Raw genomic sequence first — 22,101 nt, 5'->3', positions numbered from 1 at the left:
CGGGGGGGGGTTGCTTCGCACACCCCTGGTCCGATCCCCGTAAATTTAGTTGGAGACCGAGGTGGATTTGAATCCCATTCCTGACACCACTGTTCCGAATTCTGGCCCGTCCGGCGTGCGATCCGCCGCTTGACTCGAATGGTGACCGCATCGCCCACTGGAACGGACAATTCAGTCGTGACCCTCTCGGAACAACACCGGTAGCTAGTCACGGGTGGGTCTTTCGACCTCGCCACAATCATGCCAATCGGCCACCTGCGCAGGATAGGGTTGTTCGCCAAACTCGACCTACCTAAGTACCTGTGCGGGTAGTTAACCGGGCGATCGTACCTCGCCGCAGGTCAGCCTAGGACACGAACCGCTTAAGCGGTCCATTCCGTGCTTCAGTGATAACCGAGCGGTGTTATCGCTGACCTCGATGGACGTAATTATTTACCGGGTATTCAAACCCCTCCACTAATTATTCCACGAGGTAAGGTGGCACTTTCAACGAAGGAAAGGACGCAACGACAGGATACAGTTCAACACGCACATTTATTACACTACACACATATTTACAACAATCATGCACGTATGCACAGGCAAATAGAAGCAAAAGTAATACGACCGACTAAAGCAATGTACAAGCACTTAATAAGTTTTACTTGTCGGACTGGTGCCACAAACACACATACAAAAGCCCAAAGAAAAGAAGAACCTCCCTTGTTGCGGCCGGTGAACCGTCTCCGGCACTCTCCGTGTCCGCTCTCGCAGGTCCACCTCAGGCTGGCTGCGGCGCCCTCCGTCTGCGTCTCCCACCAATAGGCCTCGCCGGGCCACGAGCGCAGGAACGAACGAGGAGGAAGGGAACGCGAGTTGGTTTGCGGATCAACCTTCACGAGGAGAGAGCATACGGGAGGACCAAAGAGATATCCAAGAGGAAGGAACGCATACACCAAGGGGCGAAGAAGAGAAGAGAAGAGGGCGCGCCCCGCCCGTGTCCGTCCTTTATGGAGCGGGGCTCCGCCCTTCGCTCCGCCCCGTTTCGGGCTCCACCCCCCTTCTGGGAGCCTCCCAAAAAGGGGCATTCCTCACTCCCGTCCGCGTCACACTGCGCGTCTACCAATCGGGAGCGAGCTGCCCCACCCTCCCCTTCGCACCAAGCGCGGGGAAAAATGGCGGGAAAAACCCCACAGGCTTCACAAGTGGTTTTGTTCTGCCAATCCTTTTCGGACGGTTTCCGTGGTGCGGAAACCGTCTTACCGTGGTCCGCGGAGGATGGCATTCATAAGCGGGCGTAGTGGCGAAGATGGTGTTGATTGTTGTGGGGGTGGTGTGAGCGTGGTGGGCGTTGTGTTGTAGTTGGTGGTGGTTGTTGTTTGCGTGGAGGTTTGTAGCAATGGTGGCTCAAAACTACGATAGATAAAGAAAAACGGCTAACTAAAGTGCCGCAGCCCGAATGAATCACACATATTCCCTCTAAACAATGGGTGTGGGCTAACTACACATGAACTTACCGATATATCTCACCTGAGGACCCTTTTATGGTGTATTGCGAATTTCCACAGCCGTAATATCTAACGATCTTATAAGTATCTCTAAACGAATGGGGGTCCTCAAATTATTTAAAAATGACACCTTAAAAGTGTTTCTTTGTTGTTTCTTTCCAAAATTAGGTCCATTTTATGTTTTGCACCTGTACAATGTCGGTCATCTTGGATTTGAGGTCAAAACGAGGTTTCCCATGGGAGGATTCGGGTGGGACTTTGTTTCTGATAAGACATATCGCCAATGAAGTCATTTCAGGTGAGAAAGTTTTGATAACATTTTTGTCCAACCTAAATCGTTCATTGCTTAGACTACCTGTAGTTCGGTGCTTTAAGAGGGCAGGTCCCTGTTTTTATTTTGTAAGGCCAATTTAAATATAAATAGTTCACAACGTGTGACAGAAATGATGTTCTGGACTGGCTAGAAAAAAATAACACTTCGATTGGTTACCAAGTTTAATACACACCCTAACTGATAGATAAAATTTTCGTGAAAAAAATGCATATTATATTTGGAAAATTACGGTAATTGCTGATTTATCAGCTGTTTTTCTTTTTTAAGCTTTCCATAAATGCGACGCTAAATCGGTTGTTCAGATGAATAAAAATGTTGCTACACTAAAAAGAACTGAAAATATTTTGTAAGAAAGTCTGCGGCTTCTGCCATTTGGTAAAATTCCACTTGTTTACCTCAAAATTGATTTATTACATCGATCAAAAAGACAGAATTTACCAATGCAGAGCCGTGTGTGTGTGTGTGTGTGTGTGTGTGTGTGTGTGTGTGTGTGTGTGTGTGTGTGTGTGTGTGTGTGTGTGTGTGTGTGTGTGTGTGTGTGTATACACATACATACATAGCCAGAATAGGCATTTGTGCACTGCGACACTACCCCAACAAATTCCATCTCCAGACGCTGCATGACGTCATCACCGGGCACCTTAGGTGCTGAAAGGACGTGAGGACGTGAGCTGAAAGGGCATACTCAGTTTTCACTCCGTTTGTGTGTTTGTTTTCTTGTTTGTTTGTTTGTTTGTTTGTTTGTTTGTTTGTTTGCTCAGGTGATATCTCAGCCATGGTTTGAGCGATGAAGCTGAAATTTGGGCACATTAGTGAACAAGTGCTTTGACAATCGTGAACAAGTGCATGTACATCGCAGTAGATCTATGTATGGACAAACTCACCCTCTGAAATGGATGCGACAATGAACTTTATTCATATTTAAGATCTAAAATCAATTTATCGTTAAATTACACATGAAGAATTTTGGTTAAAATGGACAACTTTGTGGACTCGTAACTAAAGCCTCCCTGCAAGAGGGAAAGCGAGACAGACAGACGGAGAGAGATTCTGACTGCGGAATGTTGGTGGGGTGTATAAAGGAAAGCAGATTTGAAAATGATCAAGGTGTGCATACGTTCGTGCATGTGTGTGCGCGTGCACTCACGTGTGTTTATGTCTGCATGACCAATTATCGAAATTCTCCCTTTTATATCTATTTAATTCTCACTGTTTGAGGCGTTGTGCTAATGATGCTACATCCTGATTTTGAAAGACCATTCTTTTCATGCAGTCATTGAATCGGTGGGATAAAGGTAAGGTTGATGTGGGTATTTGGGTTGGTGGTGGAACTTTAATGGAAGGAATATCTGTTGCCTCCTTTAGGATTAGGCTGGCGGGCAGAAGTGAATCCGCGGGCTCATCCCGTGGCAGAGTACGAGTTTGACACCATAGTCGGAGCCGATGGTCGACGCAATACACTTGAAGGTATTGTCAATCACATTCGGACCAGATATGAAGTTGTTGTATACCATTTTTTGCTCTTTTGAATCGGACGATGAACTAATGGTCGATTGTAGTTTTGTAAAGTTCGACCATATATAATATAATGTCATGTTTTTAATGAAAGGTTATAACATTTTAATTGACTACGCATTATACTCGGTGTTTTTACACTGGAAAATGCCTTGTTGTATTTTGGAACTTTCACACCTTCATGTTCACCTAAATTTTCAAAATGGCAAACTATTGAAAAATTTTATCCTTCATTTTTCTAAATAACACTTAATGGCTGATGGTGTATAATTTTTTTTTCTGGTTATTTTTGTCACAACTTTTAGCATGCGCCACAATCTTGGACCCCCAGAAAATCTTTTTTTTGTTTGGTTTGTAGCTTTTTCTCATTGCATGTGGATGAAATACCATCCGAGTCTGAAATTTATGCTGATGTGAAGTTTTCTCTTCAAAAGCTTCCAAGTTTTATTGTTTGTTTTTCAGAAGTTAGCCAATCAAAGTTAGTTATCTAAGTTTTTTGATCTGCCGATGTGGCAAGAATCTGTGCATCACCCAAATGTTGTGGAAACGTGAGAGAAAAGATGCTGATGAAAATGCTTGTGCAAACATATTTTGCCATGTTTGAGGCCAGGCAATCCTGTGTGCTTTATGTGGAGAGAGAGAAAGAGAGAGATTTTTTTATTTTTACTTTTTCTCAAAGATGGCTGAACAGATCTTTGTCATATTTTCAGAGGTTCATTAGTGAGGAGAGTGTTTTAAGCAAAACCATTTTTGTAAAGAATCAAAAAAAAGTTTGTTTTTATTTATTAATTGTTTTATCGCTCTGTCGTGCCTAAGTCTTTGTAGGTTTGTGAAAAGTAATATTTAATGATCCCCGACCCCATTCCTTAGTGGTTGAAGGGGAGTGTTTTAGGGCAAAAACATATTTTGTCACATTAAAAAAAAAAAGAATAACTTGATTTCTTCAAAATGCCAACTGGATTAGAACAGCACCGAGCAATGCTGGGTACCCCTGCTAGTACGATGGGTGGGGTGGGACATGTCCTGCCCCACTTTTTTGATGAGGGGCAATAGTATATTGATTGTCTCCCCTCCCCCCCCCCCTCCCCACACACACACTTTTGTGCTTGAATATAGCATAAAGTGTGTTGCTCTGTACAATCCACACAGACCTGGATGCGGGATGTTCCCCAAATGCATCAACTGATTATGTATTACGAGCAGACTAGCCGCCATACAGGTGATTTTGCTCCAAGCGTGCAACACCTTATTCTGACGCATTCCTTGATTCGGGTCGTGTATCGACAACTGACAGCTGCCTCATCCCTCCAAAAAATATAATAAATAACTCAGGTTATGTGCATGAAGCAAAAAAAAACCTACTGGTTATAATTCAAAACACCTCACTGCACTGGAAAACATGGGGACAGGAATCCTGCACTGTAAATGGTGGAGGCTTGTAATACCCTTCCCCACCTGTAGGCGGTGCTCCACAACGCACATTTACATGGAGAATTTACATCAACCACCAAGACCACTGGCAAACATAAAAACACCCCAATGCACTAATTGGGGTCATTTTGATCCCGTGTAGCAAGTCTGGATGGAATCGGCCCAGTACTGGAGGAAAAGTACCATGACAAACAAACAAACACTGGTCTGTGAATTAGAGTAAGGAGAACTCAATATTAACTTTCCACAAATAAGTTATCTCTGAAATCAAATAGTGGCCATTATTTGATAACAGAGACCGGTACCGGTTTGTGCCATTGAACTGTGTAAATAAGACTGGAAAGATTATGACATTGAATTTTCAGGAGATCTTGAATATTGAATGTTAAAGTTAATGTGAAACTTTCTCACATAAATACAATGCAACGTGGGCCATGGTAAATCGTTTAATGGGCCGAGCAACATGGCTGCGTGCGCGTCGAGAGGGGGCTGTGTGGTGGCGACACAATGGCGCATGCAACGTGAATAGCCATAATTTATACAGTCTTGTACTGTCTGCAGTTCAATTGCTTGTGCATGTTCTGGATTTCATTAGTTGTCGTCAGCACATACTGCATGTGCTGGTGCGTATGTGCTGAAAATGTATCATCGCGGAGCTTAAAGGGAAGAAAAGTTTATTTAGTCATTGTTGCATCATAGATGAATGTGTAATTAGAGTGTCAGGGGTCCTCAAAAGGCAGACTGCGTCCATGTCCGGACCACAGGCATCATTAGTCCAGACGACTTATAAACTTCCAGTCCCAGTCGTACACCTGCTGCAGCGATAAACATGCGTTACCACATTGCATTTTCATTCTGCGATGGATTTCACTGGGATTTACATTCTCGCTTCCCAATAAACGGATGACAGAACGTTGCTCCTGCCTAGTGCATCTTGGAACTGCTCTACTGACGTCACACGCTCAATGTTGCCAGATCTAAAACAGGCAAAACATGACTCTTACCCATAGATATATCATATGTCGTCCACAACTACACACATTGCATTCTCAAATTTATATCGCCATTTTAAGGTTACTTATTGACTGCCCCTCGTAGAAGTAACACTAAAAGTATGAAATGCGCTTTTCCATCTGGTTTTTGAGTGCAATAATAAACTTTGGCACCAAGAAAAAACTTGAAAGTAAAAGCATCCCCTTTTATTGGTTAAATTATTTCAAAGAAACATGGCAAAGATGGTCAGGTTAAATGCTCAGAATGTACCACAGCAAAGAGTGTCCAGAATCAACAACTTGCAGGGGTGAGACTTGCCCGGTCATCACGGTTGGCTTCGCGATTTGCACTTGCAATGTTCCCCCACTTTTAAATAGCGATCGACGCCAATGGCTAGTACTGTATATGAGTGAACATCTGGGCATTGTTTTTGTCCATTTTGAAGAATAAATCATCAATGCCAAGTAAAGCAGAGATGATTATAACATCACCATGAGTTTTAAATACATTGAGTTGTCCATTCTGACGAGTGTTTTATTCCATTTGCAGAGGCATCTTGTTGTGTCTGGAGAAAAGTGTTCTGTAGCTCGCATTTGAACAAGAACCAGCTGTTCTTTTCAGTTATTATGATGACCTCACCTTAATAGAGTGTGATTGGGCTGCTCATTGTGGGTCATCAGTTCGCCCGTCTATACTCCAATGTAGTAGTTAAAGATCACACGGTACAATTTTAAACGACCATCTTGCTAGCAGTCATGCCGAGTGCGCTGTGTATTAGAAACAATATATTTGTGCAATCCAAAGATTGAGATAAGACATTCAAACACCGAATCAGCCAGCAAAACTCCAATGGGGAGAATACCTTGTCTGGCAATGTCCAACTGAGACCTGAAGCATCATGGGGGTGCATCATTGCCACACTGGAACAAGACCCACTCTGTTATTTGGAAAAAAAAAATATAATGGGGTTTAGTGGAGGGGGGGGGTAATGTTTTAACCTATTTTTGTAAATAAATAAATCCCTTTAAATCCCCAAATCTCGTTTTCACACAAACAAAAGGGTTAAATAATCTCAACACTGAAAAAAAAAGGGTGATTTCAAAATCACAGACACACAGGATTTTCTCTAACATTTTATTCAGTGACACCATCGTGCATCAAAGTTTGATTTCTTTCGAAGATTGCAAAAATCTGGAGATGAAATATCATGCCACACAGTGCTATATCGTTTTTGGCTCTATCAATGGTGAAGAATCGCTTTAAAAATTAAATAATTATCGTATCCAGATCCAGATCCGGATTCAGATCTTCACCAAAATCGAATAAATTCGTCCTTGCGACACACCCAACCTGTCCAACAAGTTTTGTCCGAATCCGTCCACAATTTTTGAGATGCTATATATCGGTTTTGTCCTACTGCTCAATGGTGAAGGATCATTAAAGAATTCTAGTAGTCAGATCCAAATCCGGATCTTCACTAAAATTGAATTGGTTCATCCGTTTCACACACTGAACCTGTCCACAAAATTTCATCCAGATCCACCCACAACCTTTTGAGATATCCTGGACACAAACAGACAGACAGACAGAAAGGGATGAAAACATAACCTCCTTCACCTTCCGTGGCGGAGGTAACAATGAGCGTCATGCCACCTAACTTTTCTCTCAGATGTGAAGTGAAACTGTAGTTTAGAAGCAGACCAAATGTTTCTTCTGTCCTATTATCCTTTTGAGATTACGAAGTTGATTTTGGCTGAGTTGAGCCATTCGGCCCGATTGTCTTTTTCTCCAAACCATGAGAATAGGTTGTGGGAGAATCTTGCCAAAAGCACTTATGGTGCTTTTTATTTTGCATCCATCTCACAAGATTGCACTCCATTATTTGGTCTCTGTTCATTTTTCTTTTCTTTGTTCTTCTCCGGCTCGTGACGTGACTGTTGTGACTTTCAACGATTTTATAAAGGATGAGGTTTGTTTGATCTTGTACTTGGGGAAAACTTATGCTACAATAAATATTGTTCATGTGCTTTATTTTTGGAAAATGATGGTAATTTTTTTTTCTTTTTTTAAACGTGGACTTTTTAAGCCATCCTATCACTTTCTCTCAATTCAGAACAAGCTCATGGTTTTGGAGCAACAACCATCTTTAAATCTTCATATGCAGATTAATTGTTTAAATATGTCTTACAACATAATACGTTGTGTTTTTTTTTATGATTATTAAATCTGCAATGCTACAATAATGATTACAATGTAGTGTTACTAAAGTTTATGCAGTTGTATGATGCACGTACTGTTTTTTTTTTTGCTTCGGCAGAAAGGAATCTCACGAATCGAATGCCTTTTGGGAAATGTTTAAAGATCTGTAAAGTATTCAGTTGACAGTTATGACTCACCAGGAGTAGTTTATGTGCTGTTCTGACAATTTTTTTTGCAATCGCTAATTAGATTGGACCATCTAGTAATGGATGACTAAAAGGCACTGTTTATATTCTGTAAGTGAAAGAAATGTTTTCCCGCCAGCTGTGTGTTGTTCGTGTGCTTTCGATTTGGGGAAAAAGGATGGTAATTTGTTCTTGATAAAATATTGTTGACTTTTACACAAATGCAATTTTGATGTGACTTTTCAAAAATTTAACGCAATTTATCATAGATGGCAAGTTGTCTATTGTGTGTAAATCTTATTCATTTCTCTCATGCTTCGATCCCTGTACTGGAAGCTCTTTTCAAAGAGTTGGTTGCATCTGTTTTTGCAGGTTTCCGACGCAAGGAATTCCGTGGCAAGTTGGCAATAGCCATCACTGCAAATTTTATTAACCGACACTCGAGGGAAGAGGCCAAAGTAGAAGAGATTAGTGGTGTGGCCTTCATCTTCAACCAGAAGTTCTTTCAAGATCTGCGTGCAAAGACTGGTGGGTTTGTGTTTGCTTCTAAAAATTATATTTCCATGGCTTGCTTGCTTCCTTTTTTTGTTGTTGTTGTTGTGGCTCGGTTTTCCCTTTTGTATTTTGACTTAATATATTTCTGAATCATCCTCTTGTGCACTAATGGATAAGAATTGGGTCACCAGACTCGGTGGCGCAATGGTTATAGCTTCCGCTCTGAGTCTGGGAGCTCAGTGGATCAAACCCGACCCTGGCTGAGTCGTACCATAGACTTTTAAAATGGTACATGCTGCTTCCTTGCTTGATGCTCAGGATTTAAAAAGAGTAGAGCATATACAAATCACCATGACTCGGCAACCATTGTGCAGGCTTGATTGGCCTCGTGGTCTCCTTTTGCGTTGACCTTTTCCCTTGTAAAGGAACTTGCATTATAGAACCAGATTCTGTGTCGTAATGGTTAGTCTGTCCGCTGTGAATCTGGCAAATCTGCAGTTCAATCCCTAGAAGAGTCATCCCAAAGTCTTTAAAAATGGTAGGTGCTGCTTCCTTGCTTGATGCTTAGCATTTAAAAAGGGTAGATCACAGACAAAATGCAATTGGTTTGAAAATATTGCGCAAGCTTATTGGGCCTAATGCCCCCCCCCCCCTGTGTTGGAATTCATTGGAAGGGAACTCATATTTATTTAATAACCCGATAAACCAAGGGCGCCATGTCAACATCGAATCGCCAGTATGTTCATGATTTGGATTGAGAAAGGCTTGACTACTTCATTGTTCTGAATATTTATATAAAGATTGGTTTCATTCTGGAAACTATTCAAGTTGGGAAGCTATTCCCAACTATGGGAAGAAACTATTCAGTCTTCATAGATGGTAGTCAGTTCACCGAGCCAGTATTCATAAATGCTTCTTTTTCGATCTATGATAGAGTTTCTGCAAGTTAGATTTGTTAGTTTGGTTGATATTATTTCTTTCATAATCAGATAACGACATATTTTGTAATGTTCGATGTGCCAGACTCCAATAAATTAGCTGATTTTTTTTTTTTTAAACAACTTTTTGCCTCATTATTAGTAAGCTACCGTATTTTCTGGTGCATAAATCGTGGCCGTGTATGAACTGCACCCCTGTTTTTCACCCTCAAAAAACAAACAAACAAAAAACTTCTTATTTATTTGTTGCTTTCCCTCTCAAATTCCATTTCGATTTTCATGATAAATTGTGCGAGCATGATCCAATGGTCTTGTCTTCCAATGATATTGCTGTTCCTATAAAAGAAAACTTTCATGATATGGTTGTTGCTAGAAAACTTTTGGCCCTTAAATTGATCGATTCTTGAGATAAATACAAATCTAAAGAAAAACTTCCAACTTTGGGAAGGTGGATTTGGGGAGCATCGTAGTTTGGGAAAGGGAGGACATGTATAGTTCCATCAAAGCAAAAGCAATCCAATTAAAAGCAAAAGCTATTTTCCTTTCATGTACATTACTAATCGTCAGAGCAAAAGCACTCAAATGAAGGTTTAACTCCTGAAGCGTCAGCTTCCCCTTAGCAAGCCTGGTGTTGGCTTAGTGGTTAGGGTGGCGGCTTGGGATCCTCGGGTCCTGAGTTCAAGCCCCATTGTCTGCTGAATTAAAAATACACCAGGAGGTTGACTCAGCCTGTCATCCTTCCGAGGTCGGCAAAATGAGCACCAGTGTACTGGTAAGGGGGACACTGCATCAGCGGCATAGCCGCGTCTCAACCAATGATGCAACCAGCAGCCACAGGCTGCACTCGATAGAGAGAGAGCTTCCCCTTCTTCCCATGGCAGATGGCATACTTCGATCAACGTGGCTGCTTGTGAAGCTTGTGGTGATGCAGTTGTCCTGAAACAACTTGCCTTCGCCTCATAGAAGGCAAATCCAACTGAAGGCAATCTCAGTTCCTTCCACAAAGCTCGGAACTAGTTGTTCTACCCTGAGGAGAGCCAGGAAACACCATCTTTCTAATCTCCAGTCTGAAGTCTCAAATCTGTCTCCCTCCTCCAAATCCTGGTGGCGTCTAGTTAAGTCTGTTTCTGGTTATGTTCCCCCTCCGTCCCCTCCCTTACCTCAAATGGCCGCACAGCTGACATTGCATGTGAAAAGGCTGAATGCCTAAACTCGGTGTTTGCTTCTAAATCTTGTGTCCCAAACCCAACGTTTTCTCGACCCACCTTACCCTGTCACACCAAGCTGTCCCTGGACTCTGTGTCCTTTTCTCCTGACAAGGTGGAGAGCTTGCTGTCAAACCTCGACTCTGATTCTGCAACTGGTCTAGATGGCATTAGTCCACGTGTCCTAAAAACCTGTTATACTGCTCTTGCTCACCCTCTCTCTGTGCTGTTCACCCTCTCATTTTACCTAAGGTCATCTGCTTGGAAATCAGCAAACACTACCACTCTGCATAAAAAGGTGCAAAAACAGATCCCTGCGACTACAGACCAATCAGCCTTCTCCCAATCATCAGCAAGGTTATGGAATCCATCATCGCTTCACAGATTAAATCCTTCCTCTTCTCCAATGGCTTGATTTCTGCTCATCAATTTGGATTCAGACAAGGTCACTCTACCTTGGACTTGCTGCTCCTGCTTTCTCAACAATGGATGGAGGTCCTTAATGCCAACATGAGATCAGAGCCATATCTCGAGACATATTGTGTGCTTTTGACATGGTCTGGCACCCTGCCCTGCTCACCAAACTCTCTTCCTATGGTATCAAAGGCCATCTCCACTCGTGTCTCGCAGACTTCCTCTCCTGTCACAGTCAATGTGTGGCCCAAAATGGAGTTCTCTCATCCCCTCTTCCTGTCCAGGCTGGAGTTCCTCAAGGCAGTGTTCTGGGCCCTGTGCTTTTTCTCGTTTTCATCAATGATCTCTCCAACTCTCTGGAAAATCCTCTATCTCTTTGCTGATGACTCCATCCTCTGCTGTACCATCTGTCAACCTTCAGATTGGCAAGCAGCGGCCTATTCACTCTCTGCACATCTGGATAAAATCACAAGCTGGTCCAACATGTAGAATATGTATTTCAATCCTGACGACTCCAACACTCTCACTTTGTCTTTCCGAAAGGACCATTTGTAAAACCCTCCCATCTACTTTCTCAACAATCCTCTTGAAGAAGTCCTTTCATTCAAACTTTTCGGTCTTACTATCTGCGATGATATTTCCTGGGAAAGCCACATCTCCAAGCTGCCCTTCAAAGCCAGTCGCCGATTGGGCATCCTCTGTCATTGAAAGTCCTTCCTCTGCCCACCTGAGCTCCTGACCACGTACAAAGCTTTCGTCCACAGCCTGTTGAAGCACTGCTATCCCCTCTGGGCTGCTGGTCCCACCTCTCACCTTTCTCGGCTTCACGCTGTGGAAATGAAGGCATTTAAGATCATTGGTGTCTCCCGTGATAAGGCTGAATCTTTGGGTCTCTCACTCTCACCACAGGCAGGTAAGCAGGTCGGTGGTCTTTCTGTCTTCTACCGTCTCCTCTCTGGCCTCACCCCCCCACTCTTTCTGCTCTCTTCCCCCCCCCATATTTCTGCTGCGTGCTCAAGGTCTGCCAGCAACCTCCTTCTGGTTAAACTACCAAAATCAAGAATCACTGCTCACATTCATTCTTTCATTCCTCTTTTTCGCCACCTTTGCAACAAACTCTCACACACTCTTCAATCCCACTCTTCCCTCCAAGTCTTCAAAGCAGCTGTTCACCACCATCTCTTATCTTTCCCCATCCAAAACAATGATCTTTTCTCCCCCGTTAATCCACCCCAAACCCACGTCCTTCATATTCCTTGCTTTCCTTCCTGAAAGTCCCTGTAGTGTCCATCGTGTTTACCCCATGTACCCAGCCCCATCCCTCTCCCTTCTACATATCTCCTCATGTGTCTTGCCCCACTGTTTTGTGTTTCCCTCTCCCTCCCTCTTGTCTCCTTCTGCACTTGTTATACGTTCTGTGTGTTCGCTCTTATACGAGCCTTGACATTGTATCTAAAATAACAACGAAAAACAAACAAAGAAACATTCTGCTGATTCCATCCATTGTTCTACCTGTCTGCCAACACAGATTAACACCAGCCTTCACAGTTTAGACTAGTTCTCCATTCCACTGTGATTGTGATAATCTGCTCATTATTGGCATTGCGCCCCCTTCTTGATATTTGTACACTGTAGTACATCAGTAAAAACATTCTATAGCTTGATTAATGTAGACAATTATCTTGCATAATACGACTGCCCTTCCTCCCAGCGATGAGTCTAACTAACTGGAGCCACATTTGCCTTCAATGATTCCATTACTTTTTACCAGAAACCCACCAGGAGGTGCCACTCGTATGCCATATAAAGATGGAGAGTTTTAGTATCTCGGTCAGATGAACAAAACAGCCATCCAAAGACTGCTTCATCTCCTGAGGCGCATCAGCATGGAGATATTTCTTCGTTGATTTCACTTGAAAAAAAGAAACCATCGCATTTAAAATTATTATCAAAGGTTGAGTGAAGGTTACGAGGATTTCAAATGTGGCAATGAACCACCTGTTCAATATTTGGTACTGAAGTGCTATTTGTGAGTCGAGAAGTGATTTGGCCAAACGGAACTTGGCACAAGTTATCATCATACTATAATGGAGTTAGTTTATGTATGTATGTATGTATGTATGTATGTATGCATGTTGCCAAAACTCCAGGGATTGCATTTCTACCTCTGCCACCTTAGGTGGATGGAAGTTATGCATTCACCATTGTTTGTCAGTCGGTGAGCAGGATATCTCAAAAAGTTGTGGACGGATTCAGACAAAACTTGATTCGGATGAAACTTGGACCGGTTTGGTCTGTGACAAGGATGAAATGATTGGATTTTGTTGAAGATCCGGAGCTGGATACTAGATTCTTCACCATTGAGAGATAGAGCCAAAAACGTAATATTGCATGATATTTCAAAAAGTTGTGGACAAATTACGACAAAACTTGGTGGATGAGTTGGGTCGGTGCCAAGAATAAGCCGATTCGATTTTAGTTGAGGTCCGGATTCAGATCCGGCCCATCAGTGGGATGCAAAATGTAAACTGTTCATTCTGGTGGAGGTATGCGCTTTACCGAGTGTTGTTCTAGTTCATAAATTAAAATGAGTACATGACTTTTTTTTTGAGTAAACTTAAGCTATAATTGCATTGTCATTTTGATGACCATTTATGCAATGCACCAGTGAAATAAATTAAGGTTTTAGTACATAATTTCGGTTTTAGCCAGAGTTTTCAAGGCTGGATAGTGAGAGAATGCAGAAGAGTCACATTCATTTTAACGGGCTTTTGTGCTCGTATTTCGAACAGCTGAACAACTGCATTATCATGCTATTTACCTCGTACATTGCTGTACGGCACATTGTATTTGGAAACTTCAGTCTTTTGACTTTTCTCGAGGCCTTTTCGTTTTGCGATTGCAAGGAAATGCTGTAATATTGGAACTATATAATGAATGTACTTTGCACATGGAAGTTATGGTCACCTGCTCTTCTTGAACATTTGAACTGGAAAGGTGAGTTATTTGTGTCAAGATTGATGAGCTTGCTGTTTATTCACTCCACAACTATTAATTAAAGAGTCCTGCTCTGTCATTTGAGAACCACAATTTAACCCTTTGAACCCTGAGCTCCATGGACTTTTGGCTCCACCACCCTGGGCTCACTGGAGAAAAATCTGGCCGCTTAGGTATATGGAGGTTTCAATAGCAGCTGGTGAAACGGCCGCTCGTGGAATATGGAGTTTTTTTTAAATTATTTTAAAATACAATACTGGTGTCTATGTATGTATATATATATATATATATATATATATATATATATATATATATATATATATATATATATATATATATATATATATATATATATTTGTTTTCATTTTTGCTTTGGTAATTTCTCTCAAAACAACCTTATCATTAAATTTTTGTGTCTATGATTGGCTGTGGAACATCACTTGCTTTGTGTCGCCAATCGATGACCCACAAAGGCAAGACTTTGCCAAATAAATTATTGTTAAAATGGGGGAAAAAAGATTCACATTGCGTGTTGGTCACTTTAATTGTAGCACGCAATGGAAAGGAGAGGTTAGGTGAGGCAGTGAGCAGGCCAGTGTTTGCAGGGTTGGGACATGGTGTGGGTGGGGGGTGGGGGGGGAGGAGAGGGAGGGAGGGAGGGAGGGAGGCAAAAATGCCAAAGGCGTCTTCTGCCATCGAGCCGGCAAGCTGGGACCAACAATTCGCATTTATTGCCACATCTGATGCGATTTAATGCTCTCCTGGCAGCGAGGTGCTACATTTGAAACGGGTTGTTCGATATATGTAACTTTTTGATGCCTCGGGTCCGTAATAAAAAAATTGCATTGATGTCAAAGCCAGTGACCAATTGCAAATTAATCGTAGGATGAGCATTGAGGATTTTTTAAAATTATTTTTAATTTTTTTAAAGATTTATTTTCTTGGTTCATGGAATGTGGTTGCTCAGGAATATCTTAAAGACCAAATGCATTTGTCCAAGTATGTGCTGGTTGCTAATGGCTGGATGAAAACATCTTTGTTTATGTTGTTTGTTTGCTGGTTGCAAAAACGTTTTTTTTTTTTTTGTTGGAAAAAAAAAAAACAGACCAAAACTTTTTTTTAAATCCACTCAACATTTTACGGTTTGTTAAATTATGGTCCAAACTGTTTGCACTGCAAAAGCACGTGTAATCGATGATCGGACAGCATCATTGCTCCATGATACAAGTGATATATTCTTCATGCGTTCGTCGTACATTTTAACTGCAGTCAGATTCCTGAATGTAATAAAAAGTTAACGGAGCATGAAGCAAAGTACTCTTGTATCATAGCTTTGGAGAGTGTAAAGACTTTGCTCTGCTGTTAATCTTCAGCCATCATTTTAATATTCTGCACATATTTACAGGCTTGCTGATTGTGTTTCAAAAAAAAAAACAATCAAGCCTTCATTGAATATATCCATAATATCCATGTCTGAATATATCCATGTTAGAACATTGCCATGACTCATTGTTTATCAACTTTTGGCTTCCCTTTTTTCACGACAGATCCTTTATCCCACCCCTTCTTCATACTTCTTCCTCATTCTAAACCCACTGCCCCTTCAATAAGTCTTTATCCTAATTCCAATTTGGTACGATTTATTTTTTTCTTACATTTACCAAAACCTGAGATTATGAATTGATCAGTCTGCTATAAGTTGGATCTCAAGGGTATTGATGTGGTGATATTTGTCTAGGAATTGATCTGGAGAACATTGTATACTACAAAGATGACACGCACTACTTTGTGATGACGGCAAAGAAGCACAGCCTGTTGGAGAAAGGTGCCATTCTGCAGGTATGTAGATTTCTGTTTGGAACATTTTCATGATTTGTCATGAGGTCTCCAATTACATGTTGTACAGAGGTGTAGGCATAATTACAGTGTCTTACATGTTATTAAAGACCAACCTTTCTGCCACATTTCCAGGACCACTCCGATACCGAGATGCTCCTATCTCGCAACAATGTGGACCAGGAAGCTTTGCAGAACTATGCAATTGAAGCTGCAAATTTCTCTACCAATGACCAGCTTCCAGACCTCACCTTTGCCATCAACCACTATGGGCAGCCGGATGTTGCCATGTTTGATTTTACATGCATGTATGCATCAGAAAATGCTGCACTGGTGCGTGAACGGCATGGACATCGACTCCTTGTGGGCCTTGTCGGCGACAGCCTGCTCGAGGTTATTTGCCTTTTTCTCTCTCTCTTGGTGGTGTGCCTTTGACATTCACATTTCTCTCTTTAAAAAAAATTTAAATGCAAAAATGAAGGTTTTTGGGAGAGTGAGTTGACAGAGGATAAAAATACGACGTAACGATGGGCCACAGTTGGATACAACAAGCAAAGGAATGGGGAGAGAGGAGAGAGGAGACGTACGGAATAACCTGAAAATAAGAGGATGGGGTTAATGGAGGGGAGGGAACATATTGCAGATAAAGATGGGGGATGACATGAGATCGTGGTACACCACTTTCTTCAAGCCCTGGATGTAAGGGTGGGATTGATGAGCTTTTGAAAATTGAGTTCTCTTTCAAGGAACTTCAACATAAGAGGAGGCTATCAGCCCATCAAGGCCTGAGCTATTGTTGTTAACCTATGGTTGTTTGTCCTTGCTCTAGCCTGAACATGCTGCATCCTTTTTTTTGAATGCTCACAATCAGGCAATTAAGCAGCAGCACGTACCATTTTTAGTATTTGGTGTAAGTCATTCGAGGTTTGAACCACAGACCTCAGGCCTCATCATGAATTATTGAACCATTACACCACAGAGTCTGATTAAAATATCTTATTGATGTCAGCAGGAAGGTAGTTCCACAAATGAGCGAAAAGACTAACGAGAATGGAGGTGGGCGGTAAGCCTGGATTTTGGGAGTTTAACCACAATAATGTTACTGACGTGATATGTTCATCCCAGAGGATCTGCGGAGTTTTGGAAGGTTGAGAGTCATCAGAGCGAAATGAAAGGCTGTAAAAATATAATAGATGGGCAGTCTGCAATGAGGGCACCGGCCCTTGTGCTTTTGCCTCATCATGGGTGTTGCCAATAATGTGGACAGCTTTAGATTCCACAGAATCCAAGAGAGAAAGACGTGATGCTCAGTTGCCAACCGGTATGAAGGAGCAGTACTCTGTTGGGCTATGGATAAAGGCCTTGTAGGCTGAGTGGCTCTGACTTTTAAGGAATGATGGAGGATGTCTAATCTGTGGTTGGCATTGCAGAGCAGCTTTGCTATATGTTCTGCCAGGACAGGTCATGGCTGATGGTGAGACCTTGAGGTTCGGGAGATTGAACTCTTCCACTGGCTAACTGGGAATACTGTAGATAGGTGGGCTAATTTGATGATCCTTCCCAATTAATAGAGAGAGAATGTGAGACTTTCCTGGATTGAAAGGCGTTCCTTTTGTCAGAGCAGCATTTTTCTTCCTCCTATCAATGATAAATAAATAATGATCTTTCAGGCCATCGTTCACAGGTCACAACTTACCCCCTTCTCCCCCAAAACATTTTTATGTGTTGATGCTCAAACTTGATGTGATCCTTTGTTTGTATAGCTATTCTTCAGTTGAAATTGCTGTTGAATTTTACTTACACACAAAGCTTTTTGAAACATTCTAGTTGTTCATTCATTACTAAATCAAACTTGAAGCACCTCAATTTCATTTCCATTTCAACAATAATGATACTTCTTTGAAGCTGACCATACTGTGTCATTGTCATGTTTCTCCAGCCTTTCTGGCCAATGGGTACTGGATGTGCGCGAGGCTTCTTGGCAGTATTTGATTTAGCCTGGACAGTTCGATCTTGTGCCCAGGGTAGCTCAGCCCTTGAGGTCCTGGCTCAAAGGTAAGTTGCTGTTTCATTTAATGTTGGTGTAAAAATGTGTTGCTGATAGTTCTGAAAATGTATTTTTTTTTCATATAAAATGTCTGAGATTCGTAGGTTTTCGTTTTGTCACCGATGTCATAACTCGACTCCCGATTGCCGTTCTGCCCATGGTGGTGGGTATCACCATATGTTGTGTGGATTTCTCTTGTCCTGAACCTTTTCAGCCTTGTGATGCTCAGGCTTCAATGTATCAGCCATTATAATATGTTTCACATGTCCCATATTGTTTTTTTTTTTTTGCGTCACATTCAACCGACATTTACACTCCACTTCCACCTTCACTCGTGTTCGATAGTTTGGTTGGAAGTATAGCACAAGCACCGTAATGAACCTTGCACATCATCATATTGGCGACGGCGTTCCCTGTAGAGTAGCTTGTTCTTCTATTTCCCATATCTCGAGTACTGCAATGTCTGTCTGAACTTGGTGTTGCTGCAGGACTTTGTGTTCTCTGGTCAGAGGGTACCTTTTCCTCGAGTTTTTGCACAATGTGCCATCTGTTCTTTTGGTCTGTTTTTATTACCGCCGCCACCATATGAAGGTGGAGGTTATGTTTTCAACCCCCGTCTATATGTCTGTTTGTGTGTTTGTTATCTTGCCAAAACGAAGTTTTTGCAAGATATGTTAGTCAGCTTGTATGTTTTTTTTGTTTGTTTGTTTGTTTGTCTGTAATCACGTATAAAAAATTCTGCACAGCACAGTTATCATCGGAAATTTTTGTAACTTTGCATATCAGAGGCCTATAGAGCTCCCTTTCAGTGCACAAAATTTTGAAGGTCAAGGTCACTTTGGCGCAAATCAGGGGAGTCGACGAAACCCTTATTTTTTGAGTAATTTTGATCTGATCGTCTTCAAACTTCATGGGAATATAGTTCATGGTCTGGCGCTCAGCTGATTAATTTTTGGTGGCGATTGGCCTTGACCTTCATGGTTAGCGCCTCAGGTCAAACATATTTGACCCCAAGGTCAAATTTTCAAGTTTTAGGAACCATATCGTGTCGTACCTCAAATTGAACACCTCGATGAGTGCTTTCTAGATATGTCAAGCTTGAGACATTATGACGTCATTTGGTGACGTTATGAGGCAAAAGCATATTTTTCATGGTTACTCTGTAGAACGATTCTCATTGGAATCTCTCGTAGGCAGGTATTCCTCAAGGAGTGGCTCCTTGTGGATAGCAGCTCTGTTCACCTCGGTGTGACCTTAAATAAGTCACATGTGGTCACCTTTTGGCAAGATACGGGTCACCCTGGGGGTGACATTGGTTTATTTGTATGTCTATTTGTCTCCAAACAGGATGTCAAAAAGTTGTAGACGGATTCGTATGAAATTTGGTGGAGATATTGGGTATTTCACAAGGATGAACTGATTATGTTTTGGTGAAGATTTGGATTCTGATCTGGCTACAATAATTTTCGAAGTGACTCTTTACTATTGTGTGATAGGGCTAAAAACGATATAAAACATAATATCTCAAAAAGTTATTGACGGATTCGGACGAAACTTGGTGGATAGATTGGGTTTTTGACAGACACGTTGACTTGATTTTAGTGAAGATCTGATTCTGAATCCGGATATGAGAATTTTTAAATTTATAAAATGATTTTGTTGGGGCATCATTTTGCCTTTGCTTTTATCATATGTAAATATGCTTGAGCTCTGGTTTATCAGGGGATTTCCGGTACCGAGTGAGCGGAAGGATGAGTGGGTCAGATGGAGTGGTTTGAATAAAGAGAATTGACTCAGAATCCGAATGTCTCGGACGTGTTTTGTTCCACGCCAAATGTGTGATCCCGACGTTATCCAAATGGATAAACAAGGAGCTTCAAGTGCGCAACCAGTCGCCGGGAATGACCAAGCAGCTTCATCGGTGGCAGTGGTTTCAATAAAGCTGCCACCATTCTGGCCTAATGACCCTCAACTGTGGTTTTCACAAGTCAAAGCGCTATTTGATGCCTGAAACGTCATTACTGAGATGCATGATTCAAATACATTGTTGGCTCCTTGTCACCAGAGTATGTGATGGAGGTGAAAGATATTTTAACACAACCTCCAACGAACAAACTCGTACACGACTTTGAAGGACGTGCTCATAAAGCGCATGACCCCATCTGAGCACCGCCGCTTTCAACAACATCTTACAGCTGAGGATTTAGGAGATCAAAGACCCACACAAATACTGCATCATGTGCAGTAGCTTCTCAGTGATTGCCATACCACATTTGACCAGTCGCTCCTTCGTGAGTTGTTCTTGCAACATTTACCATTACACGTCCGCATGATACTTGCAGCTACTGCGGAGCTGGCACTACTTGCCGCTGTGGATCTGGCTGATCATATCATTGACACCGTTACGTCGAATGTGGCTAATGTGACACCTCCACCATAGCATGAGGCAGAGCTACAATCTGAAATGGCAGACCTTAAGAAGCTCATCCTGGAACTCCATGTTCTCCAATGCCAGTCATGCCCGTCTTCATGTATCCATTGTAGGAAGAGAGAGAAACACCATATCTCAAGCTACCACTCATGGCTCGCAGACTTCCTCTTCTGTCGCAGCCAACGTGTGTGGCCTTAAATGGAGTTCTTTCTTCACGTCTTCCTGTCCAGGCTGGAGTTCCTCAAGGCAGAGTTCTGGGCCCTGTTCTTTTTCTGGTTTTCATCAATGATCTGTCCGACTCTCTGGAAAATCCTCTTTATCTCTTTGCTGATGACTCCACCCTCTGAACCATCTGTCATCCCTCAGACCAGCAAGCAACAGCTTCTTCGCTCACTGCAGATCTGGATAAAATCACAAACTGGTCCAACACGTGGAACATGTCTTTCAATCCAGACACATATCACACTCTCACTAGGTCTCTCTGAAAGGACCATTTGGAATACCCCCCATCCACTTTCTCAACAATCCTCTGGAAGAAGTCCTTTCTTTCAAGCTACTGGGTCTCACGATCTGCCATGATCTTTCCTGGGAAAGCCACATTTCCAACCTCGCCTCCAAAGCCAGTCGCCAACTGGGAATCCTCCGTCGTGTAAAGTCCTTCCTCGGCCCACCTGAGCTCCTGAACACATAGAAAGCTTTCGCTGCAGCCTGATGGAGTACTGCTCTCCCCTCTGGGCTGATGCTCCTGCCTCCACCTTTCTCGACTTCACGCTGTAAAAACCAGGGCATTTCGGATCATTGGCATCTTCCATGATGAGGCGTAGTCTTTGGGCCTCTCAATCTCTCACCACAGGCAGGTCGGCGGTCTTTCTGTCTTCCACCGTTTCCTCTCTGGTCTCGCCCCCCCCCCCCCCGCCGACCCGATGTGTCCGCGATTTGTCCCCACCATATTTCCGCAGGGCGCTCAAGGTCCGCCAACAACCCCCTTCTGGTAAAACTACCAAAATCACGAATCACTGCTCATATTCACCTGCTGACGAATCACGAATCACCTCCTGAAGCCACATTTGGATTCTGGCAACACCTCTTCGGTGAGCTCTTGAAGCCGACCCTGCGTTATCTTAATGACTGCTTTCACTCCAACCGCTGGGAAATCAATCATTCGTGATTTGAGTAGTCGCTGCTTGGCTCCTTCCTCCAGCACTGCCTGATAAACACTGGCTTTGGATGTTGAGGACAGTTGGAAAGTGTCACCGCTGCCTTTGTTTTGCAGAGGTCACCTTGACATTGGTTCCCTGGGTCGGGACAAGCCCACTTCATCCTCTCTGAACAAGGATATTAGATTCCTCACTGATATAGTTTTTAGTGCATGGGGAAATATTTAGGTTTCTCAAATAAAAAAGACATTACCCTGCATTATGGCCCATATACCTGTATCATCCATGCACTCTATTATGTCATATACATTGCCATTATCCATAGTAATGTGTTCCATTAACTCTCTAGTTGATATATTGATTGATTATTGGGATATTTATCAACCACTTTTGTGCACATAAAGGTTAATTTGCATCAATGAAGATGAATATGAAAT

General features: G+C 42.3%; 1 protein-coding gene across 17 annotated transcripts in view; it reads left to right on the top strand.

Moving 5' to 3' along the window:
• MICAL3 (microtubule associated monooxygenase, calponin and LIM domain containing 3) overlaps positions 1 to 22,101 on the top strand; it is a 329,542-nt gene that overhangs the window by 87,089 nt on the left and 220,352 nt on the right. For all 17 annotated transcript variants that reach the window (XR_015058963.1, XR_015058964.1, XM_085884102.1 and 14 more), the window contains 5 exons: positions 3,187 to 3,288; positions 8,517 to 8,672; positions 15,932 to 16,032; positions 16,165 to 16,422; positions 17,969 to 18,084. Coding sequence is in view for 15 of the 17 variants with exons in the window: in XM_085884102.1 (XP_085740228.1) it covers positions 3,187 to 3,288; positions 8,517 to 8,672; positions 15,932 to 16,032; positions 16,165 to 16,422; positions 17,969 to 18,084 (733 nt within the window). In the remaining 2 variants the exon portion in view is untranslated. The remainder of the gene's footprint in view (positions 1 to 3,186; positions 3,289 to 8,516; positions 8,673 to 15,931; positions 16,033 to 16,164; positions 16,423 to 17,968; positions 18,085 to 22,101) is intronic.

This window comes from Eptatretus burgeri, chromosome 6, assembly GCF_056783735.1.
Source record: "Eptatretus burgeri isolate ZD-2024b chromosome 6, Ebu_testis_v1, whole genome shotgun sequence".
Taxonomy (NCBI): Eukaryota; Metazoa; Chordata; class Myxini; order Myxiniformes; family Myxinidae; genus Eptatretus; species Eptatretus burgeri.
Note: the sequence above shows the minus strand (reverse complement) of the source record. Positions and strands in the feature narration are given on the sequence as shown.